Source organism: Rhinatrema bivittatum, chromosome 6 (genome assembly GCF_901001135.1).
Source record: "Rhinatrema bivittatum chromosome 6, aRhiBiv1.1, whole genome shotgun sequence".
NCBI classification, from domain to species: domain Eukaryota; kingdom Metazoa; phylum Chordata; class Amphibia; order Gymnophiona; family Rhinatrematidae; genus Rhinatrema; species Rhinatrema bivittatum.
The window spans coordinates 201,285,321-201,307,732 of NC_042620.1; the positions used below are offsets into that span (position 1 = coordinate 201,285,321).

Here is a 22,412-nt window from a genome sequence, read left to right on the forward strand (position 1 = left end):
AAATCCCCCCCTTACCTTTGTTAAGAAAGTTACGCCTGCCTGAGGCAGGCGTAACTTGTGTGCACGGGCGGGCTGCTGGTGTGCCATTCCCCGGCCCGGGGACTGGTTCAGAGGCCTCGGCCACGCCTCTGGAATGCCCCGGGCCGGCACCACACCCAAGGTCCTGCCCCCGTAACGCCCCTGAATGCCGCGCCGCCCCCGACATGCCCCCGACACGCCCCCCAAGCAAAGCCCCAGGACTTACGCGCGTCCCAGGGCTTTATGCGCGCCGGCGGCCTATGCAACATAGGTGCGTTGGCACGCAGGGCTTTTAAAATCTGCCCCTATGGATGCAAAATATGTACAAGTAAATCATCATTTTAGATACATTTTCTGAATATGAATGGTCTCATTTTGGTTTTCCACTTCCCTAACAGCCTGGTACAAATCTGTTGAAGCAGAGAGCAGCACAAATGTGGCTAAAGATGGACAGACAGACAACTAGACAGACAGATTACTGAAACCTATAGGCACTTTCATACATAATGAAACATACCTAAAAATGCTTTATATTATCAACTACATTAAGGAAATGTAAAGTATTAATATCTACTGATATTGCTCAAAATGTCAACTTGCCTATTTCTTGGCTCTATCATTTCCTGTTTTGGTCTTAATGCAAGATATCCTTTCTTATTTGGTCCTAATATATTTTATTTCTTCCATTTTCATACCTTTTTGGAAGAAAAAATGTGCACCTTTTATTACGATCACAACCTCTTAGACTTAGTATACCAGTCCTCTGGTAAAACAGAACTCAGTGCACAGAGGTGGTTAGATATTCCCATGGGACATGAAGAGAATTCAAAATATGTTTCCAATTCCTCAGCATGTTGTAAGCTTCCCTGACAAATAAGCGGACTACATGACCATTCAGTGAGACCCTTTAATTTTTGGCCCTCTTAATTATCATCAGTGAATATAGGAATATCCCCCTCTATTGCAGACCATGTTCACTGTCAACATCATGTCTACTCATAAGGCACATGCACACTTATTTTAACACTATTCATACTACACAAGTTAAAAATAGTTTAATTTAATGAATTTGATTTCTAACAGTGTGCACTGAAAAAAACAGAAAAAAAAAGAATTAATTTTGCAAGCAGGACCCATAAAATCAGTGGTTCTGGCTACAAAGGACTGTTTTTGATCTGCAGTTAATGCTTATTATTTTGCATTTTCATTCTATTTGCATTGGTGAGTTATAAAATCAGAGAATGAAGTATTTTATCATGTTTAGCATAAATCATCATAAAAATTTAAAATTTTCCTCAAAAGTAATTCAGCAGGTTACAAATATTTGAAACAGAAAAATGGTTATACTATTCTGAGTAATCTATCTTATCCTATATTTGCATGATCCTAATGCAGATATCTGAATAATTTATTGCATTACAAAGCAGAAAGTTGTACTTTTAAAGTTGTAGTATACTTGCCTAGTCTTGCAGCATAGTCAGGTCTGGGAACCAGCACAATTTTTTTATACATCTTACAGAAGGACTTGAGGTTGGCATCAAAGGGGCTTTTGCTGGTGCCTATAATCAGGATCCGGTCTGATGCTTTCAAGGTTTTCAGTTGTTTTGGAAGTGACTTTTTCAGCCGCAAAGGTTTCATCTTAAAAAAAAAAAGGCACATTAGAAGAAGAATTAGAACACTACAGACAGAGACTTTGACCAGAAGAAACTTTATAAAATTATCTCATTAACAGTTATGAGCTAGAGATGCAATTTATATGTCAGTCAGATTTTCTAGCATTATTTTATTGTTTTATCAACATGATTTAACATGCCTCTTACTTTTTTGTTTAAGATTAATTAGTTTATCGGGCACCCGGGAGAGGTGGATTAGCGTGCGTTAAGGGAGTGGGCGCTCAATCATGAAATCATTAAATATGATTTATGCACAGAAAATATGCTTTTGAGTAAGTTTTCAAAGGGGTTCCATTTGGAAAATATGCTACTTTTACGTGCATAACTCTTTTTGAAAATAAGCTCCATTCTGTTTTGAAAATATTTGTGCACGTACTTGAAACCATCAGTTCGCCAATACCTCTGCCAATTCACCCAGTCTGACTCCACCAGTTCACCTAGACTCTCTAGCACTTCACCCTGAATACCCACCAGTTCACCCAGGCCTCCCACCCAAAAATTGCAGATAACAGACAAGACCAATTTCATTTGCACTAGGCAATTAGCAGGCAATCAAAATGTAAAATATACGCATATAATTTATTGAACAAATAACGTTTGATCATTTATCTATGTATATTTCTTATAAAATAACAACTTCCAGGCGTACTTCTTGACCCCAACCAGGAACGCCCCTAGACTGCCCCTTTTCTGTACTGGTAAAATATATGCATGAAATAAAAAATATGTGCATACTGTTGCGGTCCCCACCGCTTCCTTCCCCGTCGGGCTCGGGGCCTCTTACCTTCCTGCGGACCGCGGAGGAGGATCCCCTGCTCCTGGCCTGCCTGACCGCGTGGTTCCCGGGCTTCCCTCGGAGGACTCCTCGCTAGGCCCTGACCGTGCTTCACTCTAACTGGGGCTCCCTTGCTTTCCTCCGCGCCACAAGGACGGACGCCGGTCTCCGCCCGGGCCCAGACGCATGGCTCCGGCCCTGCTTCACGAAAGCGCCGCCGAAGCCTCTCTGGACTCCGCCCACCTCGACGGCCTCACGCGCACTGGGTACTTTAGCCCCGGCACCCGGAAGTGCTGCTCCGCCCCCGAGGTGATGTCACGCTGCGGCTAAAGTATATAAGCAGACTCCGGACTTCCTCACTTTGCCTTGCAACGAGGTTCACACAGTTCCTCTGTGCCTTGAGTTGCTGCTTATCCTTCGTCTCGCAGCTGATCTTTGGTTTGACTTCTGCTTGTTCCTGACGACTCCCGCTTGCTGCCTGCCTCGACCCCGGTCTGCCTGCTGACTCCGGACTGCGCTTCTATTGCTGATTCCTGGCCTTGACCCCGGCTTGTTCCTGACGCTTCCGCTTGCTGCACCCTATCGTCCTTGGGTTACCCTGGCTTCAGCGTCACTCTCCAGCCATCCAGTGGGACACTCTTCAGCTCACGCAGTGGAGTCCGTTCTGCTTCACTCATTGCCTCAAAAGACTTCAACTACATCAAGTCTCATTGCACACTACGGCGGTGCTACCGCCCGCACCCTACCAAGATTTAGCTGAGGTATTCTCCAAGGAAAAAGCAGAACTACTTCCCCAACACCGACCCTTCAACTGCGCCATCGACCTACTGCCAGGGAAAACTCCTCCTCGAGGTCGTGTCTACCCTCTCTCGCTCCCTGAAACTCAAGCCATGTCACAATACATCACAGAGAATCTAGCTAAGGGGTTTATCCGCCCCTCTCGCTCGCCTGCCGGAGCAGGCTTCTTTTTCGTTGCCAAAAAGGATGGGTCCCTCCGACCATGCATAGACTACCGGGGGTTGAACGCTATCACTAGGAAGGACCGATATCCCCTTCCACTAATCTCGGAACTATTGGACCGGATACAAGGGGCCAAGTGGTTTACCAAACTCGACCTTAGGGGGGCCTACAACCTAGTCCGTATTCACCCTGGCGACGAATGGAAGACAGCCTTCAATACCAGGGAAGGGCATTATGAATATAGGGTGATGCCTTTCGGACTATGCAACGCTCCAGCCGTCTTCCAGAATCTCATGAACGAGGTACTGAGAGAGATGCTAAACTCCTATGTCATAGTCTATCTCGATGACGTCCTCGTCTACTCCAAGGACCTAGACTCTCACCACCGACATATTCGTCGGGTACTCCAAGTCCTTAAGGATAATCACTTGTATACCAAGCTGGAAAAGTGTATGTTTGACTGTGAATCCTTGCCATTCTTGGGATATATAATATCCTGTACCGGATTTCAAATGGATCCCGAGAAAGTGGCTGCCATCCTCAACTGGCCCCGGCCCACCGGACTCAAAGCTTTGCAACGATTTCTAGGCTTTGCTAATTTCTACAGACATTTTATTCCCCATTATTCACGCCTAGTGGCTCCCCTTACAGCTCTAACTCGCAAGGGAGCAGATGCTAGGTTTTGGCCCGACATCGCTATCCAAGCTTTTGTAGAGCTCAAACAAGCCTTCCTCGTGATACCTGCCTACGCCACCCTGACCCCCAGCATCCATTCATAGTGAAGGTGGACGCCTCTAATCTCGCTGTTGAAGCCGTGCTCAGTCAGCACTCTCCTGGGGGACAACTCCTGCCTTGCTCCTTCTACTCTAGGAAATTCACACCCGCTGAATGTAACTACAGCATAGGAGACAAGGAACTCCTAGCAATAAAACTAGCTTTCGAAGAATGGAGACAGTGGCTAGAGGGGGCACTCCACCCCATTACAGTTTATACTGATCATAAAAACCTTGAATTCCTCTCACAGGCACAAAGACTGAATCCTCGACAAGCCAGGTGGTCGCTCTTCTTCAGTCAATTCAATTTTTCCCTGCACTATCGACCCGCCAGCAAAAACGTCAAGGCAGATGCCTTGTCGAGGCTCTCCGAACCGGAAGAGGACACGGACCCTCCTCAGTTCTTCTTAGACCCTGCCAAAGTCCACATGGACACTACTACCATCCAGTCCCAGGACCGAATCGTTGTGCCCAAATGCTTGCGCAAGAAAGTGCTAACTTGGGCTCACGACTCCCTAACGGGAGGCCACGCCGGTAGGGAGAGAACCCTTGAACTGTTGAATCGTTATTACTGGTGGCCCAATGTGCGCAAAGACGTCCGCACGTATGTCAGCTCGTGCCCCACTTGTGCCCGACAAAAAACCCCAGTCGGAGCTCCCTGGGGCCTGTTACAGCCACTCCCGGTACCCACAGAACCCTGGACACATCTAGCAACAGATTTTATGGTGGATTTGCCTTCCTCTCTGGGGAACACAGTGATATGGGTCACTGTCGACCGCTTTTCTAAAATGGCCCACTTTGTGCCCCTACCCAAGCTCCCGTCAGCTCCTGAGCTAGCTCTGTTGTTCGCACGCCACATCTTCCGTCTGCATGGGCTGCCCATGGACATCGTCTCGGACCGAGGCCCGCAATTTACAGCCCAGTACTGGAGGGCCTTGTGCAAATGCTTTAAAGTCCATCTCAGCTTTTCTACAGCCTTCCACCCACAGAGCTACGGCCAAGCCAAACGGATGAACCGCTCTTTGAAAACCTTTCTCCGAGCCTTCGCAAACGAAAAACAAAATAATTGGGCCGAGCTCCTACCCTGGGCTGAGTTCTCGTACAACAATCAAGCCCACGCAGCCACCGGAAATTCTCCGTTTCAAGTTGTGTATGGGCGGCAATTAAAACCGCCCTTACCTTTGGCTATCCCCACGAGCTCTCCAGCAGTACATCTATCAGCTCAATGCTTGCAAGCTCTGTGGAAAACCATCCAAGATAAGCTAATGGCCGCGTCTGACGCTGCGAAGTGAGTTTCTGATCGACACCGTCGCCCAGCTCCCATCTTTCAGCCTGGAGATCGTGTCTGGCTCAGCACCAAAAATATCCACCTCAAACTACCCTCTAAAAGGCTGGCTCCCAAGTTCTGCGGACCCTTCCGCATAGCCGAAAGAGTGGGGCTGGTGTCCTATCGACTACGACTTCCTTCCTCGATGCGCATCCACAATGTTTTTCACGTTTCGCTGCTGAAACCACTGTTGCTCTCCCGCTACCATCGTAAAACTCCAGAGGTCACCTCCCCTGTGGTAACTGACGACACCACATTCCAGGTCCGCGATGTGGTCGATGTCCGTTTCCACAACCGACGTTGGGAGTACCTCCTAGCTTGGGAGGGTTGTGGAGACGAAGAGAACACTTGGGAGCCTGCCCGAAACATTTTGGACAAATCCCTCCTCCAACAATTTCATCTAGATCATCCCGGGAAACCAGGACCTCGAAAGAGGGAGCGTAGAAGGGGGGTACTGTTGCGGTCCCCACCGCTTCCTTCCCCGTCGGGCTTGGGGCCTCTTACCTTCCCGCGGACCGCGGAGGAGGATCCCCTGCTCCTGGCCTGCCTGACCGCGTGGTTCCCGGGCTTCCCTCGGAGGACTCCTCGCTAGGCCCTGACTGTGCTTCACTCGAACTGGGGCTCCCTTGTCTTCCTCTGCGCCACAAGGACGGACGCCGGTCTCCGCCCGGGCCCAGCCGCATGGCTCTGGCCCTGCCTCACGAAAACGCCGCTGAAGCCTCTCTGGACTCCGCCCACCTCGACGGCCTCGCGCGCGTGAGGGCTGGGTACTTCAGCCCTGGCACCCGGAAGTGCTGCTCTGCCCCCGAGGTGATGTCACGCTGCGGCTAAAGTATATAAGCAGACTTCGGACTTCCTCACTTTGCCTTGCAACGAGGTTCACACAGTTCCTCTGTGCCTTGAGTTGCTGTTTATCCTTCGTCTCGCTGCTGATCTTTGGTTTGACTTCTGCTTGTTCCTGACGACTCCCGCTTGCTGCCTGCCTCGACCCCGGTCTGCCTGCTGACTCCGGACTGCGCTTCTATTGCTGATTCCTGGCCTTGTCCCCTGCTTGTTCCTGATGCTTCCGCTTGCTGCCTGCCTCGACCCCGGTCTGCCTGCTGACTCCGGACTGTGCTTCTATTGCTGATTCCTGGCCTTGACCCCGGCTTGTTCCTGATGCTTCCGCTTGCTGCCTGCCTCGACCCCGGTCTGCCTACTGACTCCGGACTACACCTCTGCTGCTGATTCTTGGTCTTGACCCTGGCTTGTTCCTGACGTTCCCGCTTTCTGCCTGCCTCGACCCCGGTCTGCCTGCTGACCCCGAACTACAGTTTTGCTGCTGATTTCTGGCCTTGTCTCCGGCCCCTCGACCTTGGACGCCAGTCTTGCTACTGATTCCCGAGGCCTGCTCCTAGTGTGCTCCTGACCTCCCGTCTAACCTCGGCTGTGGCCCTGCGGGGTCCCTGACTTCTGGACTTAAGTACTCCGGCCAGCCTATGCCCAGTCCTCCTTGCAGCCTCTGCTGCTGCCACGGACTCTTTCAGACTCTGGGCTCCAGTCCTTGGTTTCCTAGTCCTTGTTCCACTGCCTGGCAGCTACCTACTACGTCTCTCACCAAGCTCCGTGGTCGGTCCCTATGGGCGCCTCCTGGGGGGCACCGCACCACGCAAGTGAAGTCCTCAGCCATCCATCACCCCCTCTGCCTACCGGCCATACTCTTACCAACCTCCCGGCCGGCCCAAGGGTCCACGACTCCGCTTGAACGCAACACATACTTTCGATGTCTATAACATATACACATTATATTGTAGCAATTTTCAAAAGCCCAAACAAATCTACGCCCGATTTTATAACATGCGCACGGAGCCGCGTGCATGTTATAAAATCTGGGGTCGGCGTATGCCAAGCCCTAGGGGAGCCCCGATGGCTTTCCCCGGTCCCTCCGAGGCCGCTCCGAAATTGGAGCGGCCTCGGAGGGAACTTTCCTTCTGCCCCCCAGCACTAACTAAAACCTCCTCCTGACTTTTATCTCGAAAGTTATTCCTGCCTCTGGGCAGGCATAACTTGCACGCGCCGGCCGGCTGCTGGCGTGCCATCCCTCAGCACGGCGGCTGTGCCAGAGGCCTTGGTCCCGCCCCAGCACACCCCTGGGCCAGCGCCCTGCCTACGGCCCTGCCCATGGAACGCCCCTTTTTGCAAGCCCCAGGACATACGCGCATCCCGGGGCTTGCTCACGCCACTGAGCCTATGCAAAACAGGCTTGACGCGCACAGGGGCAGATTTTCTCGGGTTACGCGTATATGTTGCTCACGTAGCCTTTGAAAATCTGCCTTATGTGTATAAAATGTTTTCTGTGTAAATAATGTTTTGTATAGGGCCCCACTGGGATCCCTATGAAGGTATGGTCTTGTAGAAAAGTAATGCATTTAGAGGAGGAGAGAAGAATGTATCGTGTCTGCTCCAGCACCCCCATGAGGCTGCTGCCATGGGCTGATCCTCCAGGAATAAAAGCAGGTACCCCCGCAGTGGTCTGTGCATTTTTTGAGTTTGCTTTTGAGAAGGAAGGAGCTTTTCTGTTCATTTTCTGTTGATTTGCATCTGTAAGGTCCTGAGCCATAGGGCATGGAGCCCTAGAATAATTAAAGCAATTAAAAAAAAATGTATTCATTTAAAAAAATAATACAAGAATACACTTGTGACAGAAAATGCATTGAGACTCAGAATATACAAGAAAAAAAAAAGAAATAAGCTAGAATATATCATTATACAGAATTCTAGATCTCAATAACATTTAAAGGAAAAAGAAGGGGGGCATAGAATCAAAGGAGTGGTAAATAAAGAAATTAATAAAAAAAGAAACACGCAGAGATTAGACTGGCACAATTCAGAAAAAGCCGATCAAGATGATATCAATTAGAGACAAGGTGAGCATCCAGATATGATCTCAGCTGTGCAGGATCAAACTATATGAACTTAGAATTTTGATAGGTAAAGATACATTTATAGGGATACCGAAGAATAAAGTTAGCGCCAAGAGATAAAACTTCTTGATGCATCAAAAGGAATTGTTTTTCTTTTTTCCTGCATAGCACATGTAATATCTGGATACATCCATACACAATGGCCAAAAAATAATGATGTTCTGTGTCGGAAAAACATTTTTAGAACAAAATCATGTTCTTTTGGAAAAAACAAAGGAAATAATCAATGTCCCTCGATTGAAAATCACAGGATTAGTAGAAGATTCTAAGAACTGTGTTAAATTCAAATCTAACTGAAGAGTAGAAACATTTGATTCCACTTTTGAGTTCTTCAAAAAATAGAGCTTGGCAATAACAGGCATAAGGTCAGGTGGAATCTTGAGAACTTCCGAAACTTATTTCTTAAAGGTATCAAGTGGCAATAACAGTTCCTTCAATAGGAAATTCAAAACGCTAAGATTTAAGTAAAGGAGGGAATTCTCAATATTTTCTAACTTCCTAGACTTAGTCAATTCACACTGAACTAAGGGGGTCATTTTCTAAAGGGATGGCACGCGAAACCTAGATCGGGCGGAGTCCGCACCGGAAGGGGAGGAGTCGGGGGGTGTCGGGGCGGCGAAAGCTAAGACTCCTTATTGTCGCCAGTAGTGCGCCCAATAGCACCACCTTTCACGGTGGCGCTATTGGGTGCAAAAGCCGACAGCGATAACACTGCAGTGGTGCGATCGCTGCCGGCTTTCGCAGGCCCGCCTCCCCCCCCCCGCCTCCCGGTACCATGCGATTCTCAAAGGCCTGCGATTTTAGAAAATTCAGGCCTAAATTTGCCTGAATGTTTTGGCAAGTAGCTATTTGATATCCCATATCAGCTTATCTTTTCTCCATGTTGAGCAACCAACAATTCAGTACCTTGAAATCGGTTGAATAAATCAGAAGTGACACCAACCAGGGAAGAAATAGATTTCTCTAGAGTCATTAAAGCAGACCAAACCAAATCCAGAGTCACCACAGCAGGCTTTTGCAAGGAGATTTTAATCTTAAACTCACATCCAGTGAGTAATAGATATACTCTTAAGTGATTTTTAAATATCTTTTCTGAGAAGCTGATTTTGTTTTGGAAGTTTACAGCTACCCTTCTTTCCCAGTTGAAGTAAGAGAGGAACTGTTTGCTGTGATTACCCTAATTTAGGGGATCAAACTGCTCATCCAGCAAGTGCAAGAGAAGCGAATACCCACTAGTTCCAAAATATGCAAGGGTCGAGGAAACTTGAGCCACCCATTAAGTGCTCCTCATCAGCCACATGCTCCAAAGGCGCCCATTCGGTACCAGAAGAAAGAGGAAAGATAACCATAGAAAATTCCAGGAGGAGCTGTGAATCTCAGGTATTTCAAGAGGGAACCTTACAGGAAAGGAATACCCCTAGTCCAAAGTGCCCAAGGGAGCTTCATATTCAGGTCAAGAATAAGGAAGGAACCCTAGTTTTACTTAGAGCAGGGCTTCCCACACTGTGGGTTGGGACCCCAAATGGGGTCATACATCCTTCAGTTGGGGTCACAAGTCCCTCATGTGACAGCACTCTTTAGGTGCCAGCAGCAGCAGCAGCAGCATTAGTAGTAGTGGAAGTCAGAATGGGGCCTGAAAATAAGCGCACACTCATAGGCTGTGCAGTGGCAGAGCCCTTGCATTCGTTTCTGTAGTTGCAGGAAGCTCTGTGCAAGGCGGGGTCAGGGCAGCTGCAGGGTCTGATGTGATCTGCATGCGGCAGGAGCTTGGGACCAGCCATGAAAGAAGGGGAGAGTTGTGTGTATGGCCAGTAGAGATTTTCACTGCCGCCCTCACCTCACCAACCACTGAACCTAACCAAGAGAAAAATGTTGTCCCTGTCATCAGCCTTCTCTCTCTTCCCACTGTTATCATCCACCTTTTGCCCAGAGCCCAAAGGAAAATTTTATCATTGACTCTGGCAAGTGAGATGTTTGGAAGAGGAGCTATTTGAAGAAAGGGATGAGAGGCAAGAGGGTTTTTTTTGTGTTAGATAAGGTGGGGAGGGATTACTTCTGGAGAGAGACAGAGAAGGAATGGCAGAATCAACTGAGGGATGGAAAAAGAATGGAGATGTGAAAAAAGGGTTGGAGGAAGGAGAAGAAGCTGAAAGGTTTGAGAGAGAGGATGAGAGTGAGGAGGCAATGGGAAATGGCATGAGAGGAAGCGGATGACAGAGAATCAACTGGGAGATGTGAAATGAATGGAAGAGGTGAGAGATGGGTGGGCTGGGGAGTGAGAGATACAGAGATTGAGAGGGAAGGAGGTTAAGAGAGGGCATTAGATGGAGTACAGGAAGGGTGAGAAGGAGTGATTGATGGAGGGGAACTGCATCACTGCTAATTTGTTTTGGTCATCCTCTGGGCATACTTGGGATCTCTCTGGATTTGGCCTGGAGACTCCGGAATTCTGAATGAATTGCAGGGTCTCCGGGCCAATACCCGATAACTCCGGGTGCTCTGCTGCAGAAAGCCGGAAAAAAATGGGTCTGGAGCAGCGCAGGCTCAAGGAAGAAGGAGCGTCAGCACCTGTGCCTCAGGAAAATGATGTGAAAAGCGAGATGAGCAGGAGCGTTGCCCTCCCCCGCGGGAAATAAGAAACTGCAGATGCAGGAGGAGGAGCAACAACGTCGGGCCGCGCGCTGAAAATAAAACAAGGGCAGAGCAGCCCAACACTGCAGGAGGAGGATGAAGTGGAGCACATGTCCTGCAGCCTGGGGAAAAAGGAGGCGCCTGTGGATAATAAGAATCGATGCGAGAAGAGAGAATGAGAGTGCATATGCGTGTGGAAGAGGGAGAGAAGTAAATGAGTGTGCATGTGTGTGTGAGTATATTCATTTATGGGCATATGTGGAAAAGGGAGAGGAGTGAGTGTGCATGTATAAGTATGAAAGAGGAAGAGAAGTGAGTGTGTGTGTGTGTGTGTAAAACAGGAGTGAATGCATGTTTGTGTGTGGAAGGAGAGAAGTGAGTGTGTATGTATGTTTTTGGAAGAGAGTGAGTGTGTAAAAGGGGGAGGAGTGAGTGCATGTGTATCTGAGTGCATGTATGTGTGTAGAACAAGGAGAGAAGTGAGTGTGCATATGTATGTGGACAAGGGAGAGAAATGAATATGTGAGAATAAGCATGTATGTGTGTGTGAATGAACATGTGAATGTGATAATGTGTGAGAGAGAAAGTTTGTGCGTATGCTGCTATTGCCTCCCACCCCCACCCCCACCCCCGACCCTCGACAATCTCAGGGTGACAGGAAATCAAAAGTTCCCAGGTATGCCTCTGGGGTCATAGGAATTTTCAAGTTATAAAATGGGGTCACTTTGGATAAACGTTTGGGAAGCCCTGACCTAGAGACAGAGTAACAGGTTTACAGATTTCAGCACCTGGATGTATATTCTATGGGAGATTGGTAGCAAATGCCATTTTTAATGTTTGAATGACTTTCTCAGTAAAGTTATGTTAGTACTGGTATGCCATCTCTAGCTTTCACCCTGGCATTTATTAAGAGACAGATAATTAATGCCTAGTGCCCAGGAGGTTTTCCTTCCTCTCTCATCCCTGAGGGAGGATCCTGCACGGGGGAAGAAAGATGAAAGACATTGTGGAATTCTACATTTAGACCCAATTTTAAAAGTGTACCTTGTAGCTTATTGAGCAGTCTCCTCACTCCAGAACTAAATATGCACATAAAACATATTTTAAATATACTAGGTATATCTTCTGTGCATATTTTTGGGTTAGTACATTTTTATTTAACTCACAATGTGTTAGCATACCATTAGCTTACTGCATTGGTGGTTAACTCAATTTTTACTGCGTGAGTTAAGAAAATATGAGCTAAACTTTAGGTCACATTTTATATTCATATTTTAGTACATCGGGCTCTATATCTTTTATATTTAAGCTATTTGAAAAATAAATGTTATATACTTTTAGGAAGAATGATGTGATAAAATATAGGTGTTTATTGATCAGTTTTAACAGATTATATCAGAGCGCTTGATCTCCACACATACGTTATCTCTGTTTGGTGTTCAAGATCTATCTATTTATTTATTTATACCGACATTCGTTTAATAACATCCCATCGGTTTACAGCTAACTTGAAATTAGCAACAGTGCTTTACAATTGATAAACAGAAAAGAATAGTTAGCAAAACAGGTTGATGAACCAACGTGATTAAACATAAAAGGTGGATAACTGTGTAATTAGAGGGTATAAAACAGTGTAGAAAGGTATGTACAAGCGAGATACAAGTATAAAACTACAAACATTGCATAACTAACGTACAAAATCATGAGGGAAGATATCAAGTTGTGGAGAGTTAGAGTATAGGAGAGGAAGCATGCTTTGTTTAAAACATGGAAAGCAGAAGCAATGGTGGCTAGTGCAAATGGATACACTAGGAAAGCTTTCATAAATTTCAATCATTAATAACTCCTTAAGAGTGAAAAATAACAGAATGAGAATGGGATGGATAATGATTGTGCTGTAACATAAACATATTTTACATTAATTTTTATTATATTACTGTTCTAATGTTATATCACATAAGACCATCATTCTTTTCTTAAGTCCACCTTCTTTAATACTTGGGGACTGACTACAAAGCAAAGTTGTTTACCTGTAACAGGTTTATCTGAGGAGGATACTAGTTTAAAGAAGTGGGTAACATCATTGATAGAACCCAGAGACAGAGTTCTTCTTAGAAGCTTAAACAGCTTTTTACATGTTCTTACTAAGCATATATGAGATGACCTGGGAAGGTAGGGGGAGGTTTGTATGTTCTGCTATCCTGCTACAGGGAAACAACTTTGCTTTCTCTGAGTATATTCAGGATAGCAATCTCTCACAATAGGAATCCTTAGCTACAGGTTGCCTCTGAACAACAAAATAGAGGAAATCAATGAAACAGGCCAATAGGCTAAAAGCATTTTCTTTTGTTGGGAACATCTCAAATTATATTTTATGTTTTTTTAATGGAAGGCAGCCTGAACTAATAAAAATGAACCCCAAGAAGGGATGAAGTTGAAAGGATGAGTGGTTAAGGTAGAACATCTCAAATTATATATATATTTTTCTTTTTAATGGAAAGCAGCCTGAACTAATAAAAATGAGCCCCAAGAAGGGATGAAGTTGAAAGGATGAGTGGTTAAGGTAGAACATCTCAAATTATATATATATTTTTCTTTTTAATGGAAAGCAGCCTGAACTAATAAAAATGAGCCCCAAGAAGGGATGAAGTTGAAAGGATGAGTGGTTAAGGTAGAACATCTCAAATTATATATATATTTTTCTTTTTAATGGAAAGCAGCCATCAACATGCAAATGCATGTTGATGGCCCTATTAGGTATTCCCACACAATTCAGAAAACAAACTGTGCAGCCAAGCCACATACTTTGCTTTCAGAAATTAGCGCCTACCCAAAGGTAGGCGCTAATTTCTTCAAGCACTGGGAAAGTGCACAGAAAAGCAGTAAAAACTGCTTTTCTGTGCACTCTCCAACTTAATATCATAGCGGAGGTCCCAAAGGGTAAAAAAAGTAAAAAAAAAATTTGAAGTCAGCCAGCGGCTGTCAGGTCAAAAACTGGATGCTCAATTTTGCCGGCATCCAGTTTCCGAGTCCATGGCTGTCAGCGGGTTCGAGAACCGACACTGGCAAAATTGAGCGTCGGCTGTCAAACCCGCTGACAGGCGCCGCTCCGGGCCAAAAGGAGGCGCTAGGGACACTAGCGTGTCCCTAGCGCCTCCTTTTGCCTGTTTCTACTGCCGGGCCTCATTTAAATACTGAATCGCGCGCATAGGCGAGTGGCCTGTGCGAACGCCGGGAGAGCGGGCGTTCGCCCGCTCTCCCGTGGACTTTACTGAATCGGCCCGATAGGTATTAGTGCAAATTGCAATAAAGTGCCTATTACCATAAAACACACCCCTTTTTCTATCGCAGGCAATATTTATTGCATTTTGATAAATCCAGGCCTTAGAGAGAAAAGCTTCTTTTCTTTGTTCTGTTTCCACCAATCTTACTCTCTCCTCTTCTATTCTCTACACACTGCCTGGGCAGGAAGAGACTGGAGCAGGATTCAGAGGGGCTGTTTCCAGTTGAATAAGATTTAACATAGCTGGCAGCAAATCTTCTGCTGGCCTGATGCCTCCAAACTTCTGCCAAACTAGGCACAGGCCTAGTGTGCCTAATGGGAAATCCAGGGCTATGAAAACTAATCTATTAATCTTTACCTTTGTTGTCACCTCCTTTAAAAAACATATTTGTCTTTTTTCCCTCTTGCTTTTATTTACTTTTCTAACACAGATTTTTTTTGTTCCTAAAATAGCTCCTTTTAGCATAATTCACTGTTTTTCTACTTCTGAAAAGTTTTTCCGTCTTGCCATTGCTTCCTTTGCTTCCTTAAGGTACTTTCCCTTTTAACAAAGTTGGTGTTCTTGAATTTCAAGATTTTGTCCTTAATGTTAAGCCTGCCTTTGTTCTTACATTAAACCACGCTGAGGATCACTGGAACTCAGCTGACCACTTACCCAGACATTAGAAATAATTTGCCCATGGTGATCCAAGATGGTTCCCTAAGGAAACCTCACTGAAGTGCTGTTCTGACATTGGCATTTGAATTTTACTTGGTTATTTTCTTTGGGGTTTTTTTATGGTGAGGAAATGAAAAGGGAAGGTTCAGCGAGGTCTTCCCTCAACTCCGAGCATCAAATTGCTATCACCAGTTTTGACGAAACCACTGTGCAAAAATGGTCCGGGGGAATGCAGGAGGCAAAGGGTTTGCCATTTAGCTTGGGGACTGACATCTCCTACAGCCTGGACCTTTGAGCCATACCCTTCCATTCTGCTCTCGGAAGTGAAGACAGGGACTCAACACCACCGCTGGATGTTTCATAGGAAGGAAACAATGTGATAGTTGGAGAAGCTGGATCCTCAGACTGTGCAAGAATGGATCAGCATGGTGACTTAGACAGAAGAACACTGAAGGAGCTGCAGGGGAGAAAAGAGACTACTGGATCAGCATTTGGACAGAAGGAGGGTTTGACTTTGAGGATAAATAATATGGAGACTTTTTCTATCTCCTCAGCAGGTGTTTGCAATCCTCAGAACTCTCCAGATTTCACCCGGAGATTCCAGAATTCTAATCAAATTTCTGGTCTCCAGGACAATACCTATAATCTCTGGGTGCTCTGCTACACCTGCACTAGTGAAGCAGTCAGACCAGAAGGCATCTGATAGGCCTACACAGGCCAACTAGATGCTTCTTTCCTTTTCCCTGCCCAGTGACCAATTGGAGGCCTCCTTTCTTCTTCTTGCCCCCACAGACTAATGGTATGCCTCCTCCTGATGGTGCTGGGAGAAATAAGGGAGGAGGCCTTCAATTGGCCCCTGTTGGCAAGAAGGGAGGAGGCCGATGGCAGAAGCAACAACAGCAGCAGCAGCAGAAGATGATGATAATGAAGATGCTGCTATTGGCTGGAAGGAGTCTTCCCACTGGCCCCAGGTGCCCTTAGGAAGAGGTTGCTGCCAATGGTAGGTTTGGGGTGGGGAGAGATAGTGAGTGACTGAAGGGGGGGAGGATTGTATGTGTGTATGTAAGGGGGAGGACTTATATGTGATGGTGCATATGTTTGTGTGTGTGTGTGTTTATGTATATACTGAAAGTTCCCAGGTATCGCCATGGGCCGCCAGCACTCCCCATCTCACTGGCAGCTGAAGAGCGAAGGAGGCTGTGGGCTGCCAGATTACCTCATTCTGTCGGCAGCTGAAAAGTGAATGAGGCTGCGGGGCCACCGGCAGCCTATGTGAGGAGCAAGTTGCGAGACCCTTTCTCCCCCTGCAGACTCCAAGAAAAAGATAAGGAGAGGCCTAGTGACAGAGAGGGTGTACGAGCATATGTGTCTGAGTGAGAGCCTATGTGAGTGAAAGAAAGGGAGCTTGTATGTGTATGTGTGTAAATAAGAGAGAGATCATGTGCATTTGAGAAAAAGGGAGTGTTTGTGTGTGAGAGTATGTATGTATGAGAGAGGGAGCATTTGTATGTGAGCATATGTGAATGCATGTGTATGTGAGAACATGTGTGCATGAGTGAGCATATGTGTGTGTGTGTGAGCGCATGTGTTTATGAGAGAGAGGGAGTATTTGTGTGCAAGACAGCAGGCATGTAAGAGAGGGAGCATGTCTGTGTGGGAGAGAGGGCATGTATATGTAGGTATGAGCATGTGTGTGTGTGAGCATGTATGTGGGTATGGGTGTGCAAGAGAGAGCATGTGAATGAGAGAGCGGGTGTGTGAAAGACTGAAAGCATGTGTGTATGAGAGAGAGAAAGCATGTATATGTATGATAGCATGTGTGTATGAGACAGAAGGAGTGTATGTGTGTGTATATGAGAGAAAGGAGAAGGTTTGTGAACCCTCTTTTCCATCCCTACTAATCCACAGCAAACTCAGAGTGACTAGAAATCAAAAGTTCCCAGGTATGGATGTTTGTTCCCTTATGGTCCCATCCCTGGTGAAGCCCAACATTGTATCTATGGATTCCATCTGGACAGTAGTGCGGTTGCTACATTGGATGCTTTAATTTCACAGTCTGAATTAAGGATGCAAGTCTAGAAGTCCTAGTCTACTGGTCAAATCCCGAAAACTGAATGGATCTCTGAGTGGGTGGGAAAGAACTCTACTATTCAGCATCTCTAGTCCACATTAAGATGATAACTAGTAAAAAAAAAAAAAAAGGGAAAAATCTGGAGAAATTTACAATATATCTGAATATAACTGTTGCGGTCTGCACCGCTTCCTCTCCCTTGTGCCTGACCAGTGCCTACCTTCGCGGCTGGAGACGCCGCGCTCCGCGACCCTAGGATCCCAAGACGCCGATGGCTCCACGTGGCGTCCGCCATTTCCTGCCTGTTTTGCTGCGGCCTCGCGCGCGCGCACGCTCACTTTGTGCGTCCAGCACCTGGAAGTCGAGCCCCGCCTGCGATGATGACGTTACGCACCCAGGGCGATATAACCGGCGCCCGGACGCCGTCTCATCGCCTTGCAACGAGGTTCACTACTGCCTTGTAGTTCTGAGTTGCGCATCGTCTTCACTGAGTTCCTGTCGCTGACCTTGGATTGCCTTGACTACGCTTTGCCTGCTGCCTGCCTCTGACCCTGGTTTGTTCCTGACTACACTTTGCCTGCCGCCTGCCCTGATCTTGGCCTGTTCCTGTTTGCTCAGCCTGCTGCCTGCCACTGATCTCGGCTCGTCTCTGGTCTTGCTTCAGTCTTCAGCTTGCTCCAGTTCCCGCTTGCTACGGAACCCGTTCCAGGTTACAGCTTGCACCAGCTCCTGCTTGTCACAGACTTTGTTTCAGGCCACGCCTGCTCCTGTTCCCGCTGGCCACAGAGACTCTGTTACTATCCTCCGCCTGCCTCAGTATCCGGTCTCCTGCCTACCAAGTACCTTTGGACTTCCTTGCTCTCATCCCTGTCACTGGACTCTCTCTATTGCCCAAGTCCCAAGGAGCCAGAACCCTACGGGCTCCTCCTGGGGGGGTTTCTGGTTCCCGGGTGAACACCTCGAGCCTCTGGCTCTGCCTCCCGGCCTACCCTATCACTCGAGGTAGGCCGGCCCAAGGGTCCACTACTTCGCCTGCAGTATCAGACTGCAACAGTTTGCAAGGCCATGGACTCGGCGGAGACCCCTAGCCTGCAGGCCATTCCAGGAATGGCTCAACGCCTCCAGCAGCATCAGCACTGCATTGACACCCTCGCTGCCACCGTGGAACAGTTGGTCTCCCGCCTAGAGGGTTCTGCTCGGGAGTCGCCTCCAGCACCCGCTTCCTCTACCGCCTCAGTAACGCAGTTACCCACACCCACCCGGTATGCCGGGGACAGCAAGTCCTGCCGAGGGTTTTTAAATCAGTGCCAAGTACGCTTTACACTCCTGCCTGCACAGTTTCCTTCGGACGCAGTCAAAGTAGCGTTCATTTTCTCACTGCTGGATGGCAAGGCCCTTGACTGGGCTTCACCTATGTGGGAACGCCAGGACCCCATGCTACAGAACCTGGAGGACTTCCTCCTTAATTTTCGGCTTGCCTTTGATGACCCTGCACGCCAAACCACCGCAGCCTTGGAACTCTTGCACCTCAGGCAAGGAACACGCCCGGTGGCTGATTACATCATCGAATTTCGTACGCTAGCCATGGAGGTCGGTTGGCAAGATGATTGTCTGAAGGGGATCTTTCTTGAAGGGCTAGCCGGCCGTATCAAGGATGAGCTGGCAGGACGGGACCTTCCAGGGGACTTAAATGATCTGATAGACGTAGCGGGTAGGGTGGATCGCCGCCTTCAGCAGCGAGACAAAGAGACCCGCTCGGGCCGTAGGCCACCTCCACAGCCGTCTACCTCTTCCAGAACCCTGGTCTCCAGGGCTCCTCCAATCACTGTGCCTTGTGGGGAACCCATGCAATTGGGTAGGTCTCCATTAACCCCAGAAGAAAAGAGGAGACGTCGCACGCTAGGTCTCTGCCTCTATTGTGGAGGCAAGGGGCATTTTTTTCTCTACTTGCCCGGAACGTCCAGGAAACGCTCCTGCCTAGGTTACACCGAGGAGCTACACCTAGGCGCTACTGAATCAGCTCCTCTGTGCACATTGCCTGTAACACTGAAGTACCCTGGAGGGGAACTCCAGATCCGTGCCTTCATAGACTCCGGTGCTGAAGGGAATTTTATTGTGGCCGATCTGGTGACTCAGCTGGCCCTTCCAACTGTACAAAAGGTCCCGCCGCTGCGGATTTCCTCAATCCGAGGTACTCTACTCCCTGGGGTCATTACCTGCTCCATGGCCCCTGTGACATTACAAACCGGATTCTTTCACTCTGAGGAGATCTCCCTGCTTGTCTTGGAGCGAGCTGTGCACCCTTTGGTTTTGGGACTACCCTGGCTCCGCCAGCATTCGCCCATAATACAATGGGATGATTTCCAACTGGTTCATTAGGGCCCAGCCTGCTTTGAACATTGCTTACAGCTTCCGCATCCACCCAAACCCTTGCACATCTGCTCCTCCCACCTGTTACCCGAGCCATACCAGGACTTTGAGGATGTTTTTTCCAAAGAAATGGCAGAGCTCCTTCCGCAACATCGGCCGTTTGACTGTCCCATTGATTTGTTGCCAGGCACCACTCCTCCTCGAGGCCGAGTATACCCCCTATCCTTACCAGAGACAAAGGCCATGTCGCAGTACGTGATGGAGAACCTGGCCAAAGGGTTCATTCGGCCCTCTCGCTTGCCTGCTGGTGCCGGCTTCTTCTTCGTGGCCAAGAAGGATGGCTCTCTCCGGCCATGCATTGACTATCGTGGCTTGAACGCCATCACCAAACGGGATCGATACCCACTCCAGTTGATCCCAGAACTTTTGGATCATCTACAGGGTGCCCGTGTTTTCACCAAATTGGACCTCAGGGGGGCCTACAACCTTGTTCGTATCCGTCCCGGGGACGAATGGAAGACGGCCTTCAATACCAGGGATGGGCATTATGAGTATCTAGTAATGCCCTTCGCACTCTGCAATGCTCCAGCCTTCTTCCAACACCTTATGAATGAGGTTCTGCGTGAAATGCTTAACTCGCATCTCATTGTCTATCTGGACGACGTGCTTATTTTCTCTAAGGATTTGAACTCCCATCGTCAGCACGTAAAACAAGTTCTTCAAGTCCTCCGAGAGAATCATATCTACGCTAAGATGGAGAAGTGCACATTTGAGGCCGAGTCCTTGCCCTTCCTAGGATATATCATTTTGTCCACCGGCTTCCGCATGGACCCAGATAAAGTGGCGGCCATCACCAGGTGGCCTCAACCCACGGGGCTCAAAGCCCTCCAGCGATTTCTGGGTTTCGCAAACTTCTATAGACATTTCATCCCACGTTACTCACACCGGGTTGCTCCACTCACAGCCCTGACCCGTAAGGGAGCCGATGCCAAGAACTGGCCTGACGCCGCAGTTACAGTCTTCTCCGATTTGAAAGAGGCTTTTCTATCGGACGTCTGCCTCGGACATCCTGATCCCTCCAAACCCTTCATTGTGGAGGTTGACGCCTCCAGTATCGTCGTAGGAGCCGTGCTCAGCCAACACTCTGATTCCGGACAGCTCCTACCCTGCTCCTATTTCTCTAGGAGGTTTTCCCCAGCCGAGAGCAACTACTCCATTGGGGACAAGGAGCTATTGGCAATCAAGCTTGCCTTTGAAGAATGGAGGCAGTGGCTCGAGGGGGCGTTACATACTACCACTGTATACACTGACCATAAGAACCTGGAGTTCCTGTCACAGGCCCAGCGATTAAACCCCGGCCAAGCTCGTTGGGCTTTGTTTTTTAGTCGGTTCGACTTCACCTTACAATATCGACCGGCAGCCAAGAACGTCCGTGCGGATGCCCTCTCCCGGACGTCGTGTGTCGAGGAGGATCAGGAACCACCTCAGTTCATCCTGGACCCAAGTAAAGTCCGCTTGTCCGCTTTGACGGTCCTCTCCCAGGATAGAACCGTAGTCCCTTGCAGGGATCGCCTCACGGCGTTACGCTGGGCTCACAACTCCCTCGTCGGAGGGCACGCAAGCCGTGAAAGAACACTGGAACTCCTTAACCATTTTTATTGGTGGCCCAACATTTGGAGTGATGTCGGTACTTATGTGAGGTCCTGCCCTACCTGCGCCCGTCAAAAGCCCAGTCCTGGATCCCCGTGTGGTCTACTGCAGCTCCTGCCGGTTCCCACTGAACCCTGGACACACCTGGCCACGGATTTCGTGGTGGACCTGCCTTCTTCCAGCAGTCATACAGTCATCTGGGTTACCGTAGACCGCTTTTCCAAAATGGTAAACCTGGTCCCGCTACCTAAGCTGCCATCAGCGCCTGAACTGGCTCTTCTCTTTGCTCAACACATTTTCAGGCTACATGGTCTCCCACAAGATGTAGTCTCCGACTGAGGTCCCCAGTTTGTAGCACGCTATTGGAGGGCCCTCTGCAAGTGCTTCAAGGTAAAGCTCAGCTTCTCCACGGCCTTTCACCCGCAGAGCAACGGGCAGACTGAAAGGATGAATCGGACCCTGAAGGCCTATCTCCGGTCCTTCATGAACGAAAAGCAGGATAATTGGTCGGAACTACTGCCTTGGGCCGAGTTTGCCTACAACAACCAGGCTCATGCAGCCACTGGCAAGTCCCCGTTCCAGATTGTGTACGGAAAACCATTAAGACCACCACTCCCTCTCGTCACCTCCAGCGCTTCACCTGCCGCCCAAGTCACAGCACAGCAACTACGGACATTGTGGCACAGAACCCAGAGCAAACTGCGCCATGCAGCCGCCGCTGCCAAACAAGTGGCCGACCACCACCGACGACCAGCTCCTGCCTACCAGCCAGGAGATCGGGTGTGGCTCAGCACCAGAAACATCCATCTCCGTCTCCCCTCACGGAGGTTTGCACCCAGGTTCTGCGGTCCGTTCCGGGTGGCTGAGAGAGTGGGCCTGGTATCTTATCGGCTGAGACTGCCGTCCACACTCCGAATCCACGATGTCTTCCATGTGTCCCTACTTAAACCCGTGATTCTTTCTCGCTATCACCGCACACCTCCAGATCCTGCTTCAGCGCCCATCGATGATGACCCCACTTATCAAGTGCGTGAGGTTGTGGACATCCGCTTCCACAACCGTAGATGGGAGTACCTCCTGGCATGGGAGGGCTGCGGTGACGAGGACAATACAAGGGAGCCCAGTCGTAATATCCTCGACAAGAGTTTATTACAGCAATTCCATCGGGAACATCCGGAGAAACCTGGGCCTCTCAAGAGGGGCCGTAAAGGGGGGGGGTACTGTTGCAGTCTGCACCACTTCCTCTCCCTTGTGCCTGAC

General features: G+C 48.5%; 1 protein-coding gene across 1 annotated transcript in view; it reads right to left on the bottom strand.

Moving 5' to 3' along the window:
* Positions 1-22,412, bottom strand: part of IQCA1 (IQ motif containing with AAA domain 1) — a 645,805-nt gene that overhangs the window by 29,709 nt on the left and 593,684 nt on the right. The window contains exon 17 of the mRNA XM_029606410.1: positions 1,479-1,656. Coding sequence (XP_029462270.1) covers positions 1,479-1,656 — 178 coding nt within the window. The remainder of the gene's footprint in view (positions 1-1,478; positions 1,657-22,412) is intronic.